This window comes from Eleutherodactylus coqui, chromosome 3 (assembly GCF_035609145.1).
Source record: "Eleutherodactylus coqui strain aEleCoq1 chromosome 3, aEleCoq1.hap1, whole genome shotgun sequence".
Classification (NCBI taxonomy): Eukaryota; Metazoa; Chordata; class Amphibia; order Anura; family Eleutherodactylidae; genus Eleutherodactylus; species Eleutherodactylus coqui.
The window spans coordinates 253,935,339-253,956,583 of NC_089839.1; the positions used below are offsets into that span (position 1 = coordinate 253,935,339).

General features: G+C 41.9%; 1 protein-coding gene across 1 annotated transcript in view; it reads left to right on the top strand.

The window, feature by feature from the left end:
• The window catches only part of LOC136620006 (calcium-activated chloride channel regulator 1-like), a 65,995-nt gene extending 45,468 nt beyond the window's left edge, over positions 1-20,527 (top strand). The window contains exons 8-15 of the mRNA XM_066594739.1: positions 6,005-6,182; positions 9,740-9,846; positions 10,358-10,579; positions 13,983-14,253; positions 15,275-15,442; positions 16,338-16,574; positions 20,040-20,313; positions 20,416-20,527. Coding sequence (XP_066450836.1) covers positions 6,005-6,182; positions 9,740-9,846; positions 10,358-10,579; positions 13,983-14,253; positions 15,275-15,442; positions 16,338-16,574; positions 20,040-20,313; positions 20,416-20,527 — 1,569 coding nt within the window. The remainder of the gene's footprint in view (positions 1-6,004; positions 6,183-9,739; positions 9,847-10,357; positions 10,580-13,982; positions 14,254-15,274; positions 15,443-16,337; positions 16,575-20,039; positions 20,314-20,415) is intronic.
• The last annotated feature ends 718 nt before the right edge of the window (positions 20,528-21,245 follow it).

Genomic DNA, 21,245 nt, shown 5'->3' on the forward strand with positions numbered 1-21,245 from the left:
AGATACCAATGGTATAGTAATTTACATAGATTTTCTAGATGATTAGTGTATCCGGATACCAATGAGATGGAGGAATAACTATTTTAGCATTGGCCTTCTCTTACTGAGATTTGTAGGTCTGATTCCTATTTCTCTTTTATAGATGCCAGAGACTGAGTTGTATGAGAGATTAGAATTTGGTAACGTACCAAAATGCCTTTATTAGCCTCTTGAAAAGAGTTCAGCCAGGTTTCCAATTTCAAAGGAATGTTGGTTCTGTTGGGACTGGGAGATTTTTGTTAAACATGGCAAACTTGGAAGTATTTAAATAAGTCTTTTCGGGCACATTAAACATGTTTATGAGCTTTGGAAAGAAAGAGAGGCCTTCTTTTGATAGCTACCATTTCCCACACATTTGTTATAGCTTGGATTGTTCATAAATGAAAAGGGAGTCATGTTTTAAAAAGTAAATGAGCTAGAAGGTGGTTTTTGAACAAGAATTTACCATTTAAAGAGTTTTCAAGTGGGACCCAAAGTTTTAAACAATTATTAAGCCAAAAGCATCTTAGCTGTTCTAGAATGGTGGCACAATAGTATTGGATGATTGAGAGGGAGCTTAGGCCTCCTTTTCTTTGGTGTTGGAAGAGGATGTCCGCTTTGGTTCTAGGTTTTTTATTTCTCCAGATGAAGGTCTGTATAATTGATTGAATGTTTTTAAGAGAGGAGATTGGCAATTGTATTGGAATATTATGGAAGAAGTAAAGAATTTTGGGAAGAACCATCATTTTAACTAGAGAGATTCTACCCAACCAGGAAATGCCCTGATTTTTAAATTTTTCTAAGTCCGTTTTGATTGAGGGAACTAAAGGTTTGTAATTTGTTTCAAATAATTTTGACATGGATGAAGTTAGAGAAATACCTAGGTATGGTATGGAATTTTTGGCCCAGGCAAATTTGTATATATTGGTAAAATGCATGACTAAGGGCTTTTTAATTCCCAAGTTGAGGATTTGTGATTTTGAGAAATTAATTTTGTAATATGAGACTTCGGAGAAATTCTCAATTATTTTGGACATGGCGGGTAGGAAGGTAGTAGGATTTGACAGTGGTATGACATCATCCGCAAATAAAGCTATTTTGTGGTCTTTTTCGCTTATTTTAATCCCCTTGATATTTTGAATTGCAAATGGTTCCATTAATAAAGCAAAAATTAATAGAGACATGGGACAGACCTGTCTAGTGCCATTGCTAATCATGACTGGTTTAGACAAGAAACTGGAGGAATATAGTTAATTATGGTCTTTCATTTTAATCCTAATGGCATGGAATTTAGAGATTTTATTGCCTGGGGAGTATTGAGTTAATTTGGCTTTGCAAAGGTGCAGCTCATATTTATTAAGTAGAAGTGAGTGTGTGTAGTTTAAATTGGAGTTGTTTGAGTTCCAGCAAGGTTTATCTAAGAGTTGTTTTTTGTTTTGATACTCAATACATCTGATAGAATGTAGGAGATTGTCTATATCCTTCAGTTGTTGTCGTTTTTCAATAACAGCTTGTTTTAGAAAGTGTCCCTTCATTACTGCCTTATGTGCATTCCATATTGAAGTGATTTATGTTTCTCCTGTATCATTCAGTTTAAAATATTCTGTGAGAGTGTCTCAGACTTGTTGAGAAAATTTGGAGCTGTTGAGAAAATAGTTATTTACTCCCTCCACTCCTTGGAGGCTCAAGTTATAACTTTCTTTGATTGTGATAGAGACTGGGGCATGATCCGACCAAGATATTAGATCAATATGGGAATAAGTGAATTTTTGTAAAAGTCATCTGCCAACTAAGAAGTCAATATGAGTGTACATTGTGTGTGGGTTAGAGTGAAAAGAAATTTTTTTTGTTAGCGTGTTAGATTCTCCACACATCACACACCCCATCCTAAAAGATCAAATCATGAATGTTTTGGGATCTATCAGATGTCTTAATGGCATTTTACCTAAAGCCAATTCAGGGACTATATTGAAATCACCATATATAATAGTGGCCCCTCTTTTGATACTGATAAGATGGTCAAGCATTGCACAAAGGAAGGTCTTTTATTTGAAATTTGGAGAATAAAAGGTCAGTATGGTAGAGAGGGAGACATAAATTATACACATCAATATAATATATCTACCATCACTGTCAACTTTGTTACATCCAAATGCAATAGTATTTTTGACAGCAATAAGAGCACCTCTTTTTTTACAGCATGAGCAAAGAAAACATGTGGGTCAGCATTGTTTCTGAGCCTTGTTTCATCCTCAGCATTCAGATGAGTTTCCTAAGCACAGAAGTGGTCACAGTTTTGACTTTTGATTTGCTTAAAAAAGAGTTCGTTTATGTGGACTGTTTAGTCCTTTTACATTTAGTGAAAAAAACTTAAATACCATGGTAACATTGATCAAAATTATTGATTGGGCTCTGTGGAAATCTCCAAAGGACAACTTTAGGGTCACACAATGCCTGTCCCCATGCCATTTCCCAAGCAAGCACACTAGTCCAGTGATTTATAAAGAATAGGTAGCAATAGCCTGATCCAGAATCCCAACCTAAACACGGTTGGGAAAGAAAAAACAATAACGATATTACTTAGTACTAGTCCAGGTTCTAAGTAAACCTAAAAAGGATAGCTTCAGGCAGGACATTATCCCCAATCTGAGATAAGGGGTGAAGCACGAAAGAGAGCAAACAATGTGGAGTGATACCCTTTTCCACTTTACATAGCAGGGATATGTAAAAAATGAGACATGAGAGAAAGAAGGATAAAATTATTAAATTGGGTCACCGTGAGATAAACATGTTGTGCGAGAAGCACCGAAAACAGTTCCCTTGTGGCTTGGTATCAATTAATTTCTTTTGTAGTTAAGTGGGTGATTAGGGTTGTTTGTTTCGGGATACCTTGTTCCCGGATTGGGTAAGTGAAGAAGCTGTTACGTTCATGTGGGCAACTGAGAATCGGGCCCACACGAACCCCACCGAAGAGGGTAAGGAACACCAGGTGAACCACCACAAATTAGCACCTCTCCCTATCTTCTACTAGGGTTAGTGACACAGACCTACCTAAGCGGGGACATTGCCCCAGTAAAGGATGGCCCAGCAGTCTTTGAATCTGGGCCCTTTCTGTTCCTAGGAACACACGCACCCTGGATAGGACACAAACACCTGCCACCACCAACAGGGAAAACTGGACAGAGTAAGAAGACAAACAGAGCCATAATCACACCATGCAGCAGCAAACACAAACACTAGTAGCAGATGTAAAAGTTATAAATGCCAGGTATTAGTTGACATTTTGATCAAAACATGGACGCTAATAGGCCACTTCACTGCTCCTGGCTATACCGTTAGTCCCTATACTTACTAGGAGTCCAGCGTCACAACCAAACAGACACAAAACAAACTTTTCTTGCAGCCACCACACATAGAACCTGTTCACACCACAGACAGAGACAGAATGAGTACAGAGACAGCTGACCACACACACACACCTGAGAAGACAGCTCTTATGTGTACTGACCCAGGGTGATTGGCTGACTGGCTAACAGACACTCACCCAGCCAGCACAATCGCCAACAGGAGAACTCCAGAGCACCTGTAGAACCAGAGGTCTCGGGAGACAGATGTGACAGAAGGTCTTTTAGATGGTGAGCGATGTGGAGCTTCTTGCGGTAGATTGAGGGACCACTTGGCAAAGATGTTATCCATCTCTTTAGGCGAAGAGATGCTGTATGAGGTACCATATTTGACTAGAAGTTATTTTACTGAGAAGCCCCATTTGCAAGCGACTTTCTCCTTTCTCAATATCTTGGTGCATCTTGCAAACTCCCTCCTTCTTGCAAGTGTTGCTGGAGACAAAGCGGGGGAACAGAGAAATCTGCTGAAAGCGAACAGGAAGGTTTACAGCTTTGAAGGAAGATTTGAGGAGAGCCTGTTTATGGCAATAAAAGTGGAATCTGGCTAATACATCACTTGGTGTACCCAGAGGCAAATCTTTTGGTTTGGGCAATCTGTGGGCTCTATCAATAAAGAGGTCTTGTTGAGTTGATTCAGGAAGAATAGTCACAAAAAGATCAGTGAGGAATTCTATCAGGTTTGAATCTTGAATGTCTTCTGGATGTTTTGGAATCTGATATTGTTTCTCCTAGAGCTGTCTTCTAGGTCAGCAAGTGTATGTTTCATGACTGTAATGTTCTCTTCCATCATGTTTTGGGCATCCACTAGAGAGTTGTGAGCTACTACGAATTCCTCAATTTCTCCAACTGCTGTAATATTTGTGTGCATAGTTGCAACGACATCTTTTATATCTTTTTATATAGATTATTTTAAATCTTGAAACATGGATTTCATCATAGCAGTAGCAGTTGAAATATGATCTGATGAGGGACCAGAGGAGGGAGACAAATATGAGTCTCTCAATTTGTACTTTTGATGGTCATTTTGAGTAAGATTGCTCATCTGTGGAGGGAATAAAGCTACTGTATTGAGGTGGACAGATTATCTTGCGATGCGTTATTTTGCTTGCATTTCCTATGGGAAGTGTTTCCATATGCATCTCTGTTCTGAACAGAGCGGGGGATTAAAAAAATGTAAAAAAATCACACTGTGTATGTCCGTGTCGTCCGATTCTCAGGCATGTCAGTGCCACATGCAGCCCATACGTGGTCTCTGCTGACTCTCTCCTGACAGAGCATATGGGCTGCAAAGCATACAATGTTGCGTGTCCCCATAGCGTTGTACACATGCGCCCTTGTGAGTGAGCCCTAAGTTAGGACTTCATTGCCATCTAGTGATCATTGGAGATACCTACATCTATTATGAATACAGATAATTATACATAAAGAAACCAATAAAACTGGTATAAATAGACATTGTAAGATATTTAAAAAACATAATAAAAATTAGTCATAAGGAAAAAAATCTGAATATAAATATACTCCTAAGGACCAAGTAATAAGTATAATCCAAGCGAGTATATCAACAACATATTCACCCAAGGAATTTTATTTTTCAGTCATTATGTTACTATTTCCCCAGTATTTTTTAAGTCAGCTAGTATTACCTTGTTTCTCTCTATGTGAAACTCCTGGCCTTTTTCTACTCAGATGGTTATGTGATCTCAGTTCTGGCCAGCTCAGATTTACTAGGGTTTATGTGTTCAGTTGCAAGTTAATTCCTCAGTTTGTATGATAATCTTACGTGGACCTTACTGCAGAAACTGCTTAGAGGGGGACACAGGCACTCCTATCACAGTTACTGCTGACGATTAGAGGCTTCTGTCACACAGTTATAATAGAGGAGATCACAGCTTATCTTCCTGAATGAATACTTATGTTCTGTAGCCTATTTAGGTGAATATAGAATACAGATGGTAATGGCAGTGTTGTAGAAATGGTACAGCCTGTAGATGATCATGTAATTCTGTTCTAATGCATCATGAAATTAGTGTGAAAGTCAAAGTAACATCAAGATGGTGTCTGAAAAGCGTCAGACAGGAGGCTGCACTGCATAGAAGTGACTGTAATACACAGAGGAGATCACAGAGTGTGACAGGCAATCAGGTGTAGGGTGCGGGGATGGGAAAGTATGTTTTTGCTTGAGTGGCCTTTTAAAAGAGTTGATACGATTTTAACCAAAGTATAGTATAATACTAAGCGCCCCCCCCCCCCCCTCATGTATAGTAGGTATGTGAGTGGCTTTTCATCAGTATTTTGCACCTGTGTAACCTCCCTATAACATTATGTCTTTTTTGGATGCTGCTGGGAATAACTGTTCATCCTTGTCCTTGTATCTGAGTATCACTAATTACGTTGTTTTCTGTGATTTTTTGAAATTCTATAATTCCAACATCAGCTTGGAGGAATCTGGAATTGAAGGGGAATGTGAAGATGAAAAGAAATAGGTTTTCGAAATAACTAGAGAATATGTTTCATTTAAGGATAACAAAAGAGGAAGTAACCATGTATTATTTTTATCCATATATCATGTTACCGTACAGGTAAATTTACAATCTGGATCATCTGATGGAACAGAAGTCTTATTACTCTCAGATGGAGAAGATAATTTTGATACCAACCTTTGTGCCCAAAAAATTATACAGAGTGGCGCTATAATTCATGTCATATTCCTCGGAACTGCTGAAGAACCGAAACTCAAAGAAATTGCAAAAGCTACAGGTCAGCACTCATATGTCTTCTTATTACAAATCAGGGTATTAAGTTACTTTTGCACAGGCTGATAGTCATCCAAGTAATCACTCAAAAGAGCGATTACAGGCGACTGTTGTCCCATGTAAACACAGGACCTGACAGAGCCAGTAAGTGAGTAAGTGAGCCCATTTGTCGGAGTTGGTGAGTTTTTAGCTCTTTTAAAATCCCAGCAACAGAAGACTTATTTAAACAGGCAGTCTGGGAATATCTTCCTGTTTACTCTAAATGGAAATGGGCAGCTTGAAGAGATCTCCGAGTGTAACGCCTTCATTCAGAGAATAACCATCGCTCCTGTGTGAAAATACTCGAAGACTGGGTCCACACGGGGCTTATTAGCTGTGGAATATCCGCAGAAGACATTCTGCAGCAGATCAGCAATAGAAAGTCTGCCTCAAAACCCACACCGTTTAGTACCGATTATGATGCGGGTTTTTGTGCAGAATTCACCCCCTCATTGAGAAGAGGTGAACTCCGCAGCAGACACAGCAATACAAATGACATGCTGCTGAATTAAATTCCGCGCCGCATGGCAATTTCTGCTCGGATTTTGTGCATTTTTGTTTGCAGCTTGTGGATCAGATTTTCAAAATCTCATTCACTTTGCTGCTACTGTAAATGCTGCAACATTTCTGTGAGCAGTGTCCACATTGAAATTCCCGGAAAAATCCAGCCCGTGTGGACCCACTCTTTGGCCTCATTTACACTACTGTGATATAATCACACAACTCTCTGAGGTGTATGTAGCCTTAAAGGAGATGTCCCGAGGCAGCAAGTGGGTCTATACACTTCTGTATGGCCATAATAATGCACTTTGTAATATACATTGTGCATTAATTATGAGCCATACAGAAGTTATAAAAAGTTTTATACTTACCTGCTCCGTTGCTGGCGTCCTCGTTCCCATGGAGCCGACTAATTTTTGGCCTCCGATGGCCAAATTAGCCGCGCTTGCGCAGTCCGGGTCTTCAGCAGTCTTCTATGGAGCCGCTCGTGCCAGAGAGCGGCTCCGTGTAGCTCCGCCCCGTCACGTGCCGATTCCAGCCAATCAGGAGGCTGGAATCGGCAGTGGACCGCACAGAAGAGCTGCGGTCCACGGAGGTAGAAGATCCCGGCGGCCATCTTCAGCGGTAAGTATTGAAGACGCCGGACCGCCGGGATTCAGGTAAGCGCTGTGCTGTTTGTTTTTTTAACCCCTGCATCGGGGTTGTCTCGCGCCGAACGGGGGGGGGGTTTAAAAAAAAAAAAACCCGTTTCGGCGCGGGACATCTCCTTTAATAAGGGACCTATACAAATCTATGGGCGTTACTGTTGCTCTATATGCCTCCAATTTCAGGTATATTAATGTTTTTCTTTGTTGTTTCCATATGAATCTGACAGAAAAAAAATTGCTCCATACAAAAAACACAAGTTTAAACAGCACCTGAAAAGTGAAATAAACCTAATGCACGGGCAGGTTATACTGGCTGCAATGCAAAGAGTAAACATGCTGCCAAAGAATACACTGTTAGCACAAACAGGAGCACTATAGGTATAGCCTTGCTTTCCAAATTCAAAAAGGGCTGAGCTATGAGCTGCCCACAAAATTGACTGGCCACACAGAACTTGCTAAGAGACACCTTTTTTATGAATATGTATAGCTTATTACAATTCATTTATTATTATTGGTCCTCCTTATGTGCAGTGATGTTGGTCTCAAGGAAGAACTTTCCTCCGGGTCGTTGTTTGGTTGGTCTATAACCTTTCCAGACTTAACTTTGTCTGGCCATACCTGAATGTTACCCATTTCTAGGATCATTACTTAGTTACATTCCTTAAGCTTATACACTGGCAGTGTTTAGTAATTTAATCAGTTAAGCCTACATAAAGGATATAAATTTCATATGTGTCTAAAGTACATTCATTGTAAGGAATTCAGTACAATGGATTCAATACAAAGAATTTCAGTAATAATTTCAGTACATTCATTGTAAGGATTTCCATGGTTAAATTCATATGTGTATAAAGTATTATATGGAGAGATATACACACAGACACACACACATATATGGACATAGGATACATTTGCCCTAACATATTGTTACGTGTGCTGCTGGGATCTGTAGTTCTAGGCTACCTAGCAGCACAGCCCTCACAGGATTAATTGATTGAGCTGGCTGGGTGTGGTTCTTCCTGCTAGCCAATCTCCTGGTTCTGTGCTCACATATAAACCCAGCTCCTGGTCAGTCTCTGTATGGCCTCTAGGGTGAGCAGTCATGAATACTTGTCTGTTGAAGTTTGCTGTGTGACCTGCTATCTGTGTGCTGTTGCAGCTTGCTGTGTGATCTGTGCCTTGCTGTTCATGTCTGTTTGTACGTTTATTTTGTGTTAGTTTGGTTTGCTGAGTTTGTTTGCTATGTTTGTGCTAGGTTGGCCCCTAGGGCCCTCTAGTAGATGTGTCTTGCTAGTGTAGGGACTGCAAGATACGAGGGGCCTTGCCGCAGCTTGCAGCTTAAGTTCATTGGCCAATGTATAAACTAAGACCTCGCATTTATATTCAGCTTATCATCTGCTATTAGTGTTTGCATTCTGCCATGTGTATGTGTCCTGTTCTGGTGCGTGGCTCCTAGGATCAGCTAGGGCCCAGATCCGAGGACTGCTGGGCTGCCCTTATTGGGGCAATGTCCCCGCTTAGGTAGCGCCAGGTCAACCTCCCTTGTAGAACAGGGTCAGTTTGCCAGAAACCCGTGTGCGTACCCAGTCCCCTCTTGGTCACAATCGTAACTCATATCTATGGAGATACATACACACACATATATATGTTTTACATATCAAATAATTAGAGACATTCTACAGAGAATATCCCTGTAATACAGCTCCATATAGCTACAAATGGAATCTCTACAGGTACTGAGCCAAAAAAATAGGACACATCTCCCACACCCTCCTGCACATGTACCAGACCTCACGTACTTATAATGCTAATAATACAAATAAAAACACTTACAAGAGTTGTTCAAAATAAGAAAAATAACACAGACAGCTGGTGATGGTATAAAATAGAGAAAAAAAACTATATACACCTTTTGATTGGCCTCTCCCCCTCCAGTTCAGCGCCACTTCTCTGGTCACCGCCACTCTGGACCAGGAAATTGCTGCAATGGTCACATGCCATTTATCATTCCCGTGACCGCTTAGCCAAGTACTAGTCTCAGTGGACATCTGTGCATGAACGGCACATAACCACTGAGGCTAGTGATTAGCTGAGGGGCCACGTGAAGAACGATGAATGGCCTGAGACAGCTGCAGAAACTTTCTGGACTGGAGTAGTAGGGACTGGAGATGGGGTGCTGAGGTAAAGGGGGATCAAAAGGTGAGTATTGGGTTTTTTCTCAATTTAATACCATTACCAGAGGTTATAGGTTTTTTTTTTTTTTTAAATCTCAGACAACCCCGTTTATTTATGAATATAGTGATTGCATAAAGCAATAATTGACAGATGATCTTTTGATACAGAAAATAAATTATAATTTCATGATTTCTTCCAGGTGGAACAATTTATCTAGCCACAGATAAAGTGGATAACAATGGTTTAATTAATGCCTTCAGTGCAGTTTCAGCTAATGATGGAGACATTACCAAGCAGTCTATACAGGTAAAAGCTTGTTTCATTCTGCTCTATCTAGCTTAAAGGAATTCTGTCATCAGGCTCATGCTGCCCAGACCACTTCTAGAGATGCTTATTATCTCCATACTTGTTTTTTTTCTGAAATGCAACGGTATTTGAGAATAAATACACTGTAAAGTTTGACTTGGAACTGAGCTCCGGGTCGCAGGGGCAGGTTGCACCAACTTCTCCCCTCCCACAACATGTAGACTGACAGCTCTCTCGTATACACTGAAGGGAAGAGAGCTGTCAGTCTTCATGCAGCGGGTGGGGAGAGGCCCCCGTGACTTGCAGCTCAGCTCAGAGTCAAACTTCTTAGTGTATTTATTCTGAAACACTCCAGCATTTCAGAATAAAACCCCCACAAGTGCAACAGGTGCCCCCTGGATTCAGGCTGACTGTGGCTCCAGCAGTATGAACCTGACTATAGAATCCCTTTAACTGCAGTGCAGATGCAAATAACATTAGAACTCAATGATATTAAATGTTATATCAACAGCTGGAAAGCACCGCCTTAAGTCTCCAACCAGCTGGATGTTTGAACGGCACCGTTTTCATTGATACCACAGTGGGGAATGAGACTTTCTTCCTAGTAACTTGGCAAACTACAGTACCAAATATTAATTTGCAAGATCCAAAGGGGAAGACGTATACTTCGGCAGAATTTGTTAGTGACAACACGGCTAAATCATCAAGGCTGGCAATCCCAGGAACAGCAGAGGTAACATTCTCTTGTTTGTCATTTAAAGGAAACTATTTTATTTGAACCAAAATAGTCTTAAGGCTAGTTCCACACGGGAAAATCGCGGCAAAATTGCGTCTTTGTTCCTGCGATTTATGAGCGTTAGGGATGCTTTTTAAAAAAATAATCTCACATCGATTCACTGCCGCCCGCAATAACATTGCGCAATAAAAACATGTGATTTTTTTTTTATCGCAAAGTCAATAGGACTTTCTAATGGTAAAATCGCATCACATCAGAAGTTTGTTGTGTTGCAATGCAATTAAAAGAAGGCTCCATAGGGAAACGTGGGAGATAAAATAAAATTACACATCGCAGAAAGATAGAGCATGCCATGATTTTTGTTCTCTCAACATCACATCAGTGAAAAAAATCACAAATGGGAAGGAAACCATTGTAAATCATTGGTTCCCTAATCTGTTTATTTATTAACTCTTGCACCACGAGAAAATCGCATGATTTCCTCGCCCGTTTGAAACCACCCTTAGGTAGGCATCCATTTAAAGATAATATCCTTTAAAAGCTTAATACACTGCAATGATTCCCAATAAATATTTTTAGTAGTAATTGTTATTTTTTTGCTGCTACAGAGCTCCAAATCTTCTGCACAGTTAAATGATAAAATTCTTTATGCCTCTTGTCACCACTAGGGGGAGCATAGTAGGTTATTGCATACTGTGCTATTATTAAGTCCAATGTGCCAACAGTATGCAGTAAGGTCCCATTCGCCGGTTGTGGTGGTGGAAGGCAGTCTGAATGTTATGATTTAACTTGCCATCTGTGCAGTGGATTTGTAGCTCTGTATCAGACGAAGCTTTGATCTCTAAATTGGTGTAGGCCTGCAACTGTATTTCCTTGTATAGGGACAGATCAAGTACAAACAATGGGTTTTTGAACAAAGAACAGAAGAATTAGTTATATGTAGAGATGAGCGAGCGTACTCGGCCACGCCCCTTTTTCGCCCGAGCACCGCGATTTTCGAGTACTTCCGTACTAGGCCGAAAAGATTCGGGGGGTGCCGTGGGTGAGTGGGGGTTGCAGCGGGAAGTGGGGGGGAGAGGGAGAGAGAGGGCTCCCCCCTGTTCCCCGCTGCTACCCGCCGCGCCGCCACGCCTCCCCCCGCCCCCCGGCGCCCCCCGAATCTTGAAGTACTCGAAAATCGCGGTGCTCGATCGAGTAATTACTCGAAACGAGTATACTCTCTCATCTCTAGTTATATGCAAAGCAAATGTAAAAAACCTAGGATATCTTCTTACAGGTCCCCTTTACAGGGTTTTTCTTATATGGACATCATAGGGGGCAATTCCCCACTCAGGATCTCCATACGAGTCACAAAAGAGAGCTGCTAACAAGCTCACAACTCGGATTGTCCAATGTATTACATGAATGACAATCATGTGTAGTGACTAGAGATGAGCGAGCACCAAAATGCTCGGGTGCTCGTTACTCGAGTCGAACTTTCAGTGATGCTCGAGAGTTCGTTTCAAGTAACGAACCCCATTGAAGTCAATGGGCGACTCGAGCATTTTTGTATAACGCCGATGCTCGCTAAGGTTTTCATTTGTGAAAACCTGGGAAATTCAAGAAAGTGATGGGAACGACACAGAAAGGGATAGGGCAGGCGAGGGGCTACATGTTGGGCTGCATCTCAAGTTCCCAGGTCCCACTATTAAGCCACAATAGTGGCAAGAGTGAGACCCCCCCCACACACACACACACTGTCAGCATAAAGATCGTTCTCCTCTGCCACAGCTGTAACAGCTGTGGCAGAGAAGAACGATGTTAGCCCATTGAATTCAATGGAGCCGGCAATACAGCTGGCTCCATTGAAAGCAATGGGCTGGGGGCGATCGCGGGATGACAATGGGCTAACATCGTTCTGCCGGGAGAAGGTGAGTATATATATATTTTTTTTACACATTTCTGGATGAATTGCAGGGAAGGGCTTATATATTTAAGCCCTTCCCGACCATTCATCCTGCGATCGCCGGCAGGCCATTGCTTTCAATGGAGCCGGCTGTATTGCCGTCTCCATTGAATTCAATGGTCAGTGCTCGTTTAATCGAGACGAGTACCGCGTGGTGCTCGTCTTGAGTAACGAGCATCTCGAGCACCCTAATACTCGAAAGAGCATCAAGCTCGGACCAGTATGCTCGCTCATCTCTAGTAGTGACCTGGACTGGCACTACAGGTTAAAAGTACTTTACCTGCAAGTTAAGAGCAACTGTTTTAACTACCAGTTCATTTAACAAAGTGTAGTTAGGTGGGAATTTATTTATTAAGAAGAGGGAGTCAGGAAACTAAAGAGTTATGGTTGTTGAGGCCCCATCGTAAATCAGTCAGTTAGCAGAGCTATCACAGGCTCCCTGAGTGCAGTAAAGGTGGGGGTTCTGGTTCATTTTGCATTGCACACTTAGAAATTGATGGCAGTGTTAGAAGACGGAAATAAAAAAAGAGTAGGCAGTATGTTGGCAGTATGGAGTCAGACAGTGAAGAAGTCACTCAGAGGGGAGAGTAGACGAGATGGACATGGAGGAAGCCAGCGGATAGCCATGACCCAGCCAGCGTCTTCCTTCTCCTCCGCTTTACTGTAACTAGAGACTCCTTATTTAAACTTTCAAGAAACCCTGTGTGCAGCAGCCCATAAATCCCCCAGACAGACACTGAGAGGGTTTGTTTTTCCAAGCCTGCGCTGGTTTCTACCAGACAACAACTTCAGACAAGAAATATAGAATCTTCATAGAAGTTTGTGAGTACTAAAGAACACTTGAGCACAGTGTTTCAGGAATGGCAAAACTGTTAGTGAGGTTTATAAAGGGTGTTTCTTGTCAGTTCTCTCTTTATAGCTCTTCTTTAGCTCAGATGCTGTCTCTTCTGAGTTTGTTTATCCATTTCTAAAGTCTTAAACAGTGTATATGCAAGTTGTATATGCAATTTCCGAAGCATAAGAATAATGCAGACAACCACAAGCCTGAAAGTAAATGGTCTGCCTACATATTTACCTACATATGTGTGTTAGTCTTATTTCACTACCAAGCACTCTTAATCCAGGCACTGGCGTCATGAACATCTAATTCCCTTAGTTGTCCTGATCCTGTTGTAGGTGCATAAGATTACAGAGAGCGTGCTGCACTCATTGCCACCATGACACGGCTCCTCAGCCACATCTTAGAAACCGCTCAGAGAGTGCAGGCCTCTTGCCACTTGTCGCTCATTGCCCATGTAATGCCACATTTCACCTGCTGCTACAATGGACATTATTAGCTGACAACAACTTACCCTTGCTAAAATGCAGCTAGTTGAACAAATATTTTTTTTTGTGGCTATCTTTCCTTTTGTGCTAAATGTAATGATGATAATGAGGGTTTTCTTTTTATTTTAGAGAGGACCCTGGAATTACAATCTCTGCAATTCACGCACTTCAGCTGAAATTTTAGGTTTAGTTGTGAATTCTAAGGCTTCAGATGCAAACGTTCCTCCAATTGTTGTAAATGCTCATATGAACCAAGATACAAACCAGTATCCCAACCCTATGGTTATCTATGCCTCAGTAAGTCAAGGGCTGATACCTGTCAGCGGAGCAAAAGTCACCGCAAACGTTGAACCTGTCACTGGATCAATAGAGACCCTAGAACTTCTGGACAATGGAGCAGGTAATTATGTGTTTACCAAGTGTTGCCATAATTTCCCCTTTTGTTTGTTATAGCTACAGTATTTAAGAAACACATAGTTATACTACTTTACTACTAATACATTTAATAATTTAAGGGGTTGTCCAGTTACTTAACCATTTTTTTAAAGTCGGAGAATACAGTAAAATAATATACAAGGTTATTCTCATCTGTTTGGTCCTCCCTCCAGTCCAGTCGAATTCGCTTCTGGACCGCACGTGTCTCTTGGCAGCTGGTCACATGCCATCTAAGCACATGTTGGCTGCGGCCAATCAATGATACCCACACTAAGGCCAGTGACTCGCCTCTTATGTGCATTACTATGTAAGATCAATACTGTAACATCTGAGTACCCAGACCTACTGACCATTATCCGACTGAGGTTTTCCTGGAACTATCAGAGGAAATGTGTAAAGAACCTGTGCACATCCACTTTTAATTGCATGCTAAGCTTACATTGTTAATATTGGATACGCTAGAGATATTATCAATAAGTTCTATTAGGTTATCTGAAAAGAATGTAAATAGACCCTGGTAGCAAGAGATGGCTTCAAAGTCAGCTTCAAATGAGGTTACTTCTGCTAGACCGCTGGTACCTTGTCCTTTTTAGGGGTCAATTAATGTGAGAGAGACTAGGCCACTGGAGAAGTATCTGGTAATATAGTGGGCCAGTCTGACCATAACACTAATACACCTGAATGGATGCAAATTGCAGCGTTCACCTAACACTAGAGATAATGGTGGCACCTTGTAGATACTCCACACTGCAGCGCCTATACAGAAATGTAGGCAAATAGTAATGACAGCACAGTAATAATATCCTCCCTTTGTCCCACACTGCAATGTCCTAGATCACAGCTAATATTTCTCCTCTTTGTTAATAATTTCTAGCCTTTCTGAGAATGTGCTTTTACTTTTATGTACAATGGGAATAGAAAGCATGTCATTAAATCCAAGATGCAAACAGATGTAAGTGAATTTCTTGATGAAATGCTGATTTCAGGCCCTGATCTTATAAAGAATGATGGAATATATTCAAGATACTTCACGCAGTTCTCAGCAAATGGAAGATATGGTTTAAAAGTACGAGTTGAAAACAATAATAAGGCTAAAAGTCGCTTGGTCCTCCCGAAGAACCGTGCGCTCTACATTCCAGGATACATCATAAATGGTAAGACACATTTAAGGCACTTTAGTAAAATACAGATCAGCTCAGAGATAACATTTCACAGTAATTCAACTTTTTTCAACGCACATCAAGCAACTAGTAGGAAGATGTACCTTCAGTTACAGAGAACATCTGACATGCAATGTACAGCAGGGCTTCTCAAACATTTTCAATTTAGTGCTCATCAACCAATCTATGGTGATGCTGGTGCAATGGCCGAGCCTACCGCACCAAAGTGAGGGAAAACCAGTAGTTTCCAGACTCTCGCTAACCTGGGTAGAGGATCTGTGCACTTATGGTCACTGCAGGTCCTTCACCCCTTCTGCCCATGGCAACTGCAGTGATAATACGAGACTGGCATTGTCAGCCCACTTTCTGCTTAGTACTGATGCCTAACACTGGCAGGGACCTGGGCCTCACCAGCAAATAAGCCTAACACTCTGAGAACCGCTGATGTAAAAACGCATCCACATTTCTTATTGATGGAGTCAGGACAATGAGTCCTCCGGAGATATCAAGAACTAAGGCTCCAATGGTTTCTCTTGGCTTCATTTTCTGCTAGTGAAGCTGATAATAGCTATAGAGGCATGGCAGTCTGCCCTTCTTTCCAGCTATTAGAGGAATGTTCATATCACTGTATGCTGGTCCTTATAGAACTGTATGTCAGATGCAGTTCTTCCTAGAAGCAACATCCATTTATAGTGTGAGAGACCACAGAGACATTAAAGGCAACACATAAATGAACAGGCTATTAGCACACTCTGCGTGTCATCATTTAGATGGGTTAGGCAGCAAGGGGTTAATCTGCATAGATTTGTTCATCCAAACATTTCAATGATCCTTTCACTTCCTAATTATTTAAAATAACCCAATACTCTTACTGGTAATCTCTTTGTAGATACTGTCACCTTGAACCCTCCACGTCCTGAGATTCCAGATGAAGGTCTTACTGTTGGAGAGTTCAGCCGAACGGCTTCAGGAGGTTCTTTTGTGGTGTCTAATGTCCCCGCAGCCGGCACTCCTCCACAAGATATCTATAAGCCTGACAAAATATCCGACTTAGCTGCAAACATTGTTAAGGATACGATCTTGTTATCTTGGACGGCCACTGGTGATGATCTGGACCAGGGAACTGGTGAATATATTTTTTATTCTGCAGAAAAATAATTATTATATATACTGTTGCAATCAAAATTTTCAACCACCACTGAACATTGAAAATAGGGCCCAGTGCACATAGGCATACTTGCAGCAAATACTGCCCATAGACATGCTATAGAAAATCACTTTTCCCTGTCCACGAATGGAAATCAATTGCGAGGGAAAATCACAGCATGTTCTATTTCGGCGCGGATTCCATGTGGACGGCTCCCATTGAAGTTAAAGGAAGCCATTCGATCCACAGCCCATCCGCAACTGTCCCTGCAGACAGGCTGCGGAATCCACATCATCGCCTAGTGATGGGACGGCGCCATCTGTTCTGCATAATGCCAGCACATTCGCAGCATACACGAGAAAAAATCTGGGCAGGTCCGCAGGGGTCACTGGCCGGGCACCAGGTCGGATTCTGCTGCGGGATTCAGCACACGGAGTCCGACCCAGCCGTGTGCATTCGGTTTAAGATTATTTGCAAAATTTACTAAATTTCAGCCGTTTTCAAAAAAACCCCACATCAAACAAAGACAATTTAAATAGCTCAACACAACTACTATGACAAGTGGCTTCCCCATATTCAATACAAATGCCACTTTTATTGCTGTCTCAGAATTATTCAACCCACTGGATAGAATCCCCCATAAAAGCACACATCAGGTGTTGTCTCAAGTACATCTGATGGAACTAATCAAGGGTTTCATTAGGGCTCATTCACACAACCATGATTTCATATTACATGTGCAATGCACGGCTGTGTGACATGTGGTTAATGGATTCAATGAAAGTACATGGACCTTAATTGATCCATTCACATTAGCGTATATATACGCATGTGTACAAGATGGCAGGATGCTCTATTTTACCACTTTTCATGCAATACATTGAATATGGGCGATGATAGATATGCAACCACACTAGAATAGAGCGGGGAATTAAAAAAAAAAGACAAAAGGCACACTGTGCATGGCAGTGTACATGAGATATACGCTGTCATGTGCAGTGCACTCGCCGCCATACGTTATTTCCGCTGGCTTCCAAAGACCGGTAAAACGCTCAGTGACTCACTCACTGTTTTACGCACACGGTCCTGTGAATGAGCCCTAAAATGCATCAGGTACATTTGACATGAAAAACTTCCACTATCTGGACTGGCAAGGGGTTTGTTAATTGTAAGATTCCATTGCATTTTACAAGTATGGCAAGAAAGTCAAGAGAGTAGTCCAGCGTATCTTTTTCTTTGTTTGTGCAAGGCAATGATCTCTGATGTAAAAACTTATCCACATTTCTTATTGATTGACTCAGGACAATGAGTTCCCCAGCGATATCAAGAAGTTAGGTTAGATTGGTGTCCTTGTGGCTTCATTTGCGTGAGTGAAGCTGATAGGCGCATGCTACTCTGCCCTTTTTTCTAGCTATTAGAGGGATGTTCATACCACTGTATGCTGGTCCTTACAGCACCGTATGGCAGATGCAGTTCTTCCTAGAAGCAATGCAAAGGCACGAAATGTTCCTAGTAATGTATTTGGAAGCATAGTTCATAAGTTCAAAGACAAAGGACCACTGGCTACACTACCTAGTCATGGCAGAAAAAGGAAGCTATCATTGGCTGCCAGCAGATTCCTGAGGAGGCAAGTGGTCAAAAACCCTCAAGTGACGGTGAAAGACCGGCAGCCAGATTTGGTGGTAGCCGGTACTGAGATTTCTAATTGCACAATAAAGTACATTGCTGAAGGTCTTCATGCCTGAACTCCAAGACAGACACCTTTACTGACCCAAAAGCACAAGAAAAGTCAGCTCCATACAATATAAATAAGCCACAGAAGTTTGGGGAGCGATGAAACAAAACTGGAACATTTCAGCCCCATGAATCAGTGGTATGTCTGAAGGAGGAAGAATAAAGCATACACTGAAAAGAACGCCCTGCCTACAGTGAAACATGGCGGTAGCTCTGTGATGCTTTGCAGCTGCTTTGCCTCATCTGGCACTGGAAACTTGCAGCATGTAGAGGTCAAGTTGGATTCAATCAATAATCAGGCAATCCTCTGAGAAACGTCTTGCCTTCTGTGAAGAAGCTTGGGTGTCATTGAATGTTCCAACAGGGCAATGATTCCAAGGGTATTAGTGTATCTTGACGCCACCGGAAGCTAGGGGTTTGACAGGAGGAACGCCCCCATCACACCCCCAGCTCCCGATAGGGTCAAGAAGCAAAGGTCCTGGAAGGACCTAGGAGTTGGGGAGGCTACTTACAGCGCAGGGGAGTCGAAGCGGGAGAGATGCTGCTGGAGGACTGACACTCGGGAACATCACTGACAGTACTCCCGCCTGCTTTGGCCGAAGGGGGAGCCGACACAGGAGACTACAGTACGGAACTTCACCGGGGACAGCAGTGCCAGTGCTCCTGCCTGCTTGCCATTTAGGGGGAGTGCAAGAGGGACGCAACTTTGCCGGTGGTACAGGAGTGCCGCCCGGCAACAACACTGCCGATGCGACTTACCACGCTCCCGGCTTGTTTTGCCGCAGGGGGAGCGGCAGCGCGATTGCACAGTGCCGGATGCCGGGTGATTGATGGCATCAGGGACGGCACTACACGCACTCCTGGGGGTGCGTCAGTGGGAGCAGCCGGTGCCGTAGTGGGGATGGAGGGGAGAAATCCTGTAAGTGGTCAAGCACGGGAAAAGTAGCTGTCCAGCTATCTGTTTCATGAATGGAGGGTTAGGGTGAGGAGTAAGTGTAACAGTTAGCCTTATATTAAAACTGTAGGTCTAACTGTGACACTTACCCCTCACCCTAAACCTTCCATCCGTGACATAAATCATTACACTGTGCTGGGTAGAACGGAGGTGAAGGTCTCCATACATGTAAGCTGCTGCATGAGCTTAGTTTGCTGCAAGGACCTGCAGCCCATCCAGCTCTGCAGCCAATCATGTGCTGGGGGCGTCACCCCCCTCCCAATCTTGACTCCACAAGGATTTCCGCCCGTGTGCAGGCGGCCGAACACTGTTGCAAGCTGGTGTCTGGCTATGCATCATGTTTGCAGCGGGTCATATCAGCAAAAGGTGCTTGTCATGAAGAGATTGAATACTTCAGCCTGCAGTAGTCATTAGAAGTGGCATTTTGTGTTGATTTTGTAGAAACCACCTGTTATATTAGTTGTGTTGAGCTATTTAAATGGTTATTTAAAGCTTGGAAATTTGGCAAATAAACCCAATTTTTAATGAAGGTTAAATAATTTCAATTTCAGCTGTATATCAAACATTTTATGTAGACAGACAGATCTGAGGTAGATTATTTTAGCACAGAAAGAATAAAATAAAATATTTCAAGTAAAAAAACTACAGATAATAATAATCTTTATTTGTATGGTGCCAACTTATTCCGCAGCACATAGAGATATATATGAACATGAGTCAATGATGTGATGTTATATATTTCACTTCTTCTCTAGCCTCAAGCTATGACTTAAGAATGAACATCAACCCCAGTGACCTCAGAACCAACTTTAGTGGATCAACACCAATCAACATTACTGCTCTTTCTCCCTCGCCAGCTGGATCAACAGAAACATTCTCATTTGTGCCCGAAAACATTGTTATAAAAAATGGGACTATTCTTTACTTTGCTTTAGTAGCGATTGATAAAGTCTCTCAACAATCAGATGTGTCTAACATAGCCCAGGCTGCTCTCATTATTCCACCAACACCGGCTCCCACACCTGAACCAACAACTGAACGGGCTACAACTGAACGGGCTACAACTGAACGGGCTACCACTAAACGGGCTACAACTGAACGGGCTACCACTAAACGGGCTACAACTGAACGGGCTACCACTGTTACTAGACGGAAAACTGATCCCACAACTAAAGGCAGTTCTAATGGACTGAACCCAACTGTTATTACACTGATAGTATGCATAGCAGTAATCATTATCTGAATCATTATAAGTATTACTGTCTGCATTGTCTGCTGTAAAAAAAACCAAAATAATCCACAAGTGAGAGTGTGAAATGGAAAACTACCGCTATTAGTGTGTTAAAATGTCAATTTCATTTTTGATATATTTTTGCAGAAATAAATAGGACATGTAGATAAAAACATTAACCACTTAGTGATTACCAATATGCTTTTTTATGATGGTCCCTAATGGGTTTTAAACCAAACACATATATCTTTTTAAGGCAGAGGCTTGGCTGACTACTGACAGCCAGGCTTCTGCTCTAACAGCCAGGAATGTAGAATACGGAAAAAAAAATTTTTTGGATGTTAGAATGTGGAGATGCAGATGAATCTCTTTTTCTTTAAAAATACTTTTTCAGTGCTTTAGCACAATGAAAACATAACAAAATCTATATAAACTTGGTATCGCAGTAATCATGCTGGTTCAGATAAGAAAGTTATCACGGTATTTCTACCGAATAGTGAACTCTTGAAATAGAATTGTATAGAAAATCCAGTATTTACAGAACCAGATCCAATGAAGGAAAAACAGACCCAACATGTACAGATCAGCAACAAAATTCCAGGCTGTACTACATCTAATTCTTCAGTACAACAGCCTTAGACCTCATGTCCACGGGGAAAATCAGGCCCGCTACGGATTCTCCATGGAGAATCCGAAGCAGGTCCCTCCTGCCCTGCGGACATGAGTGCTG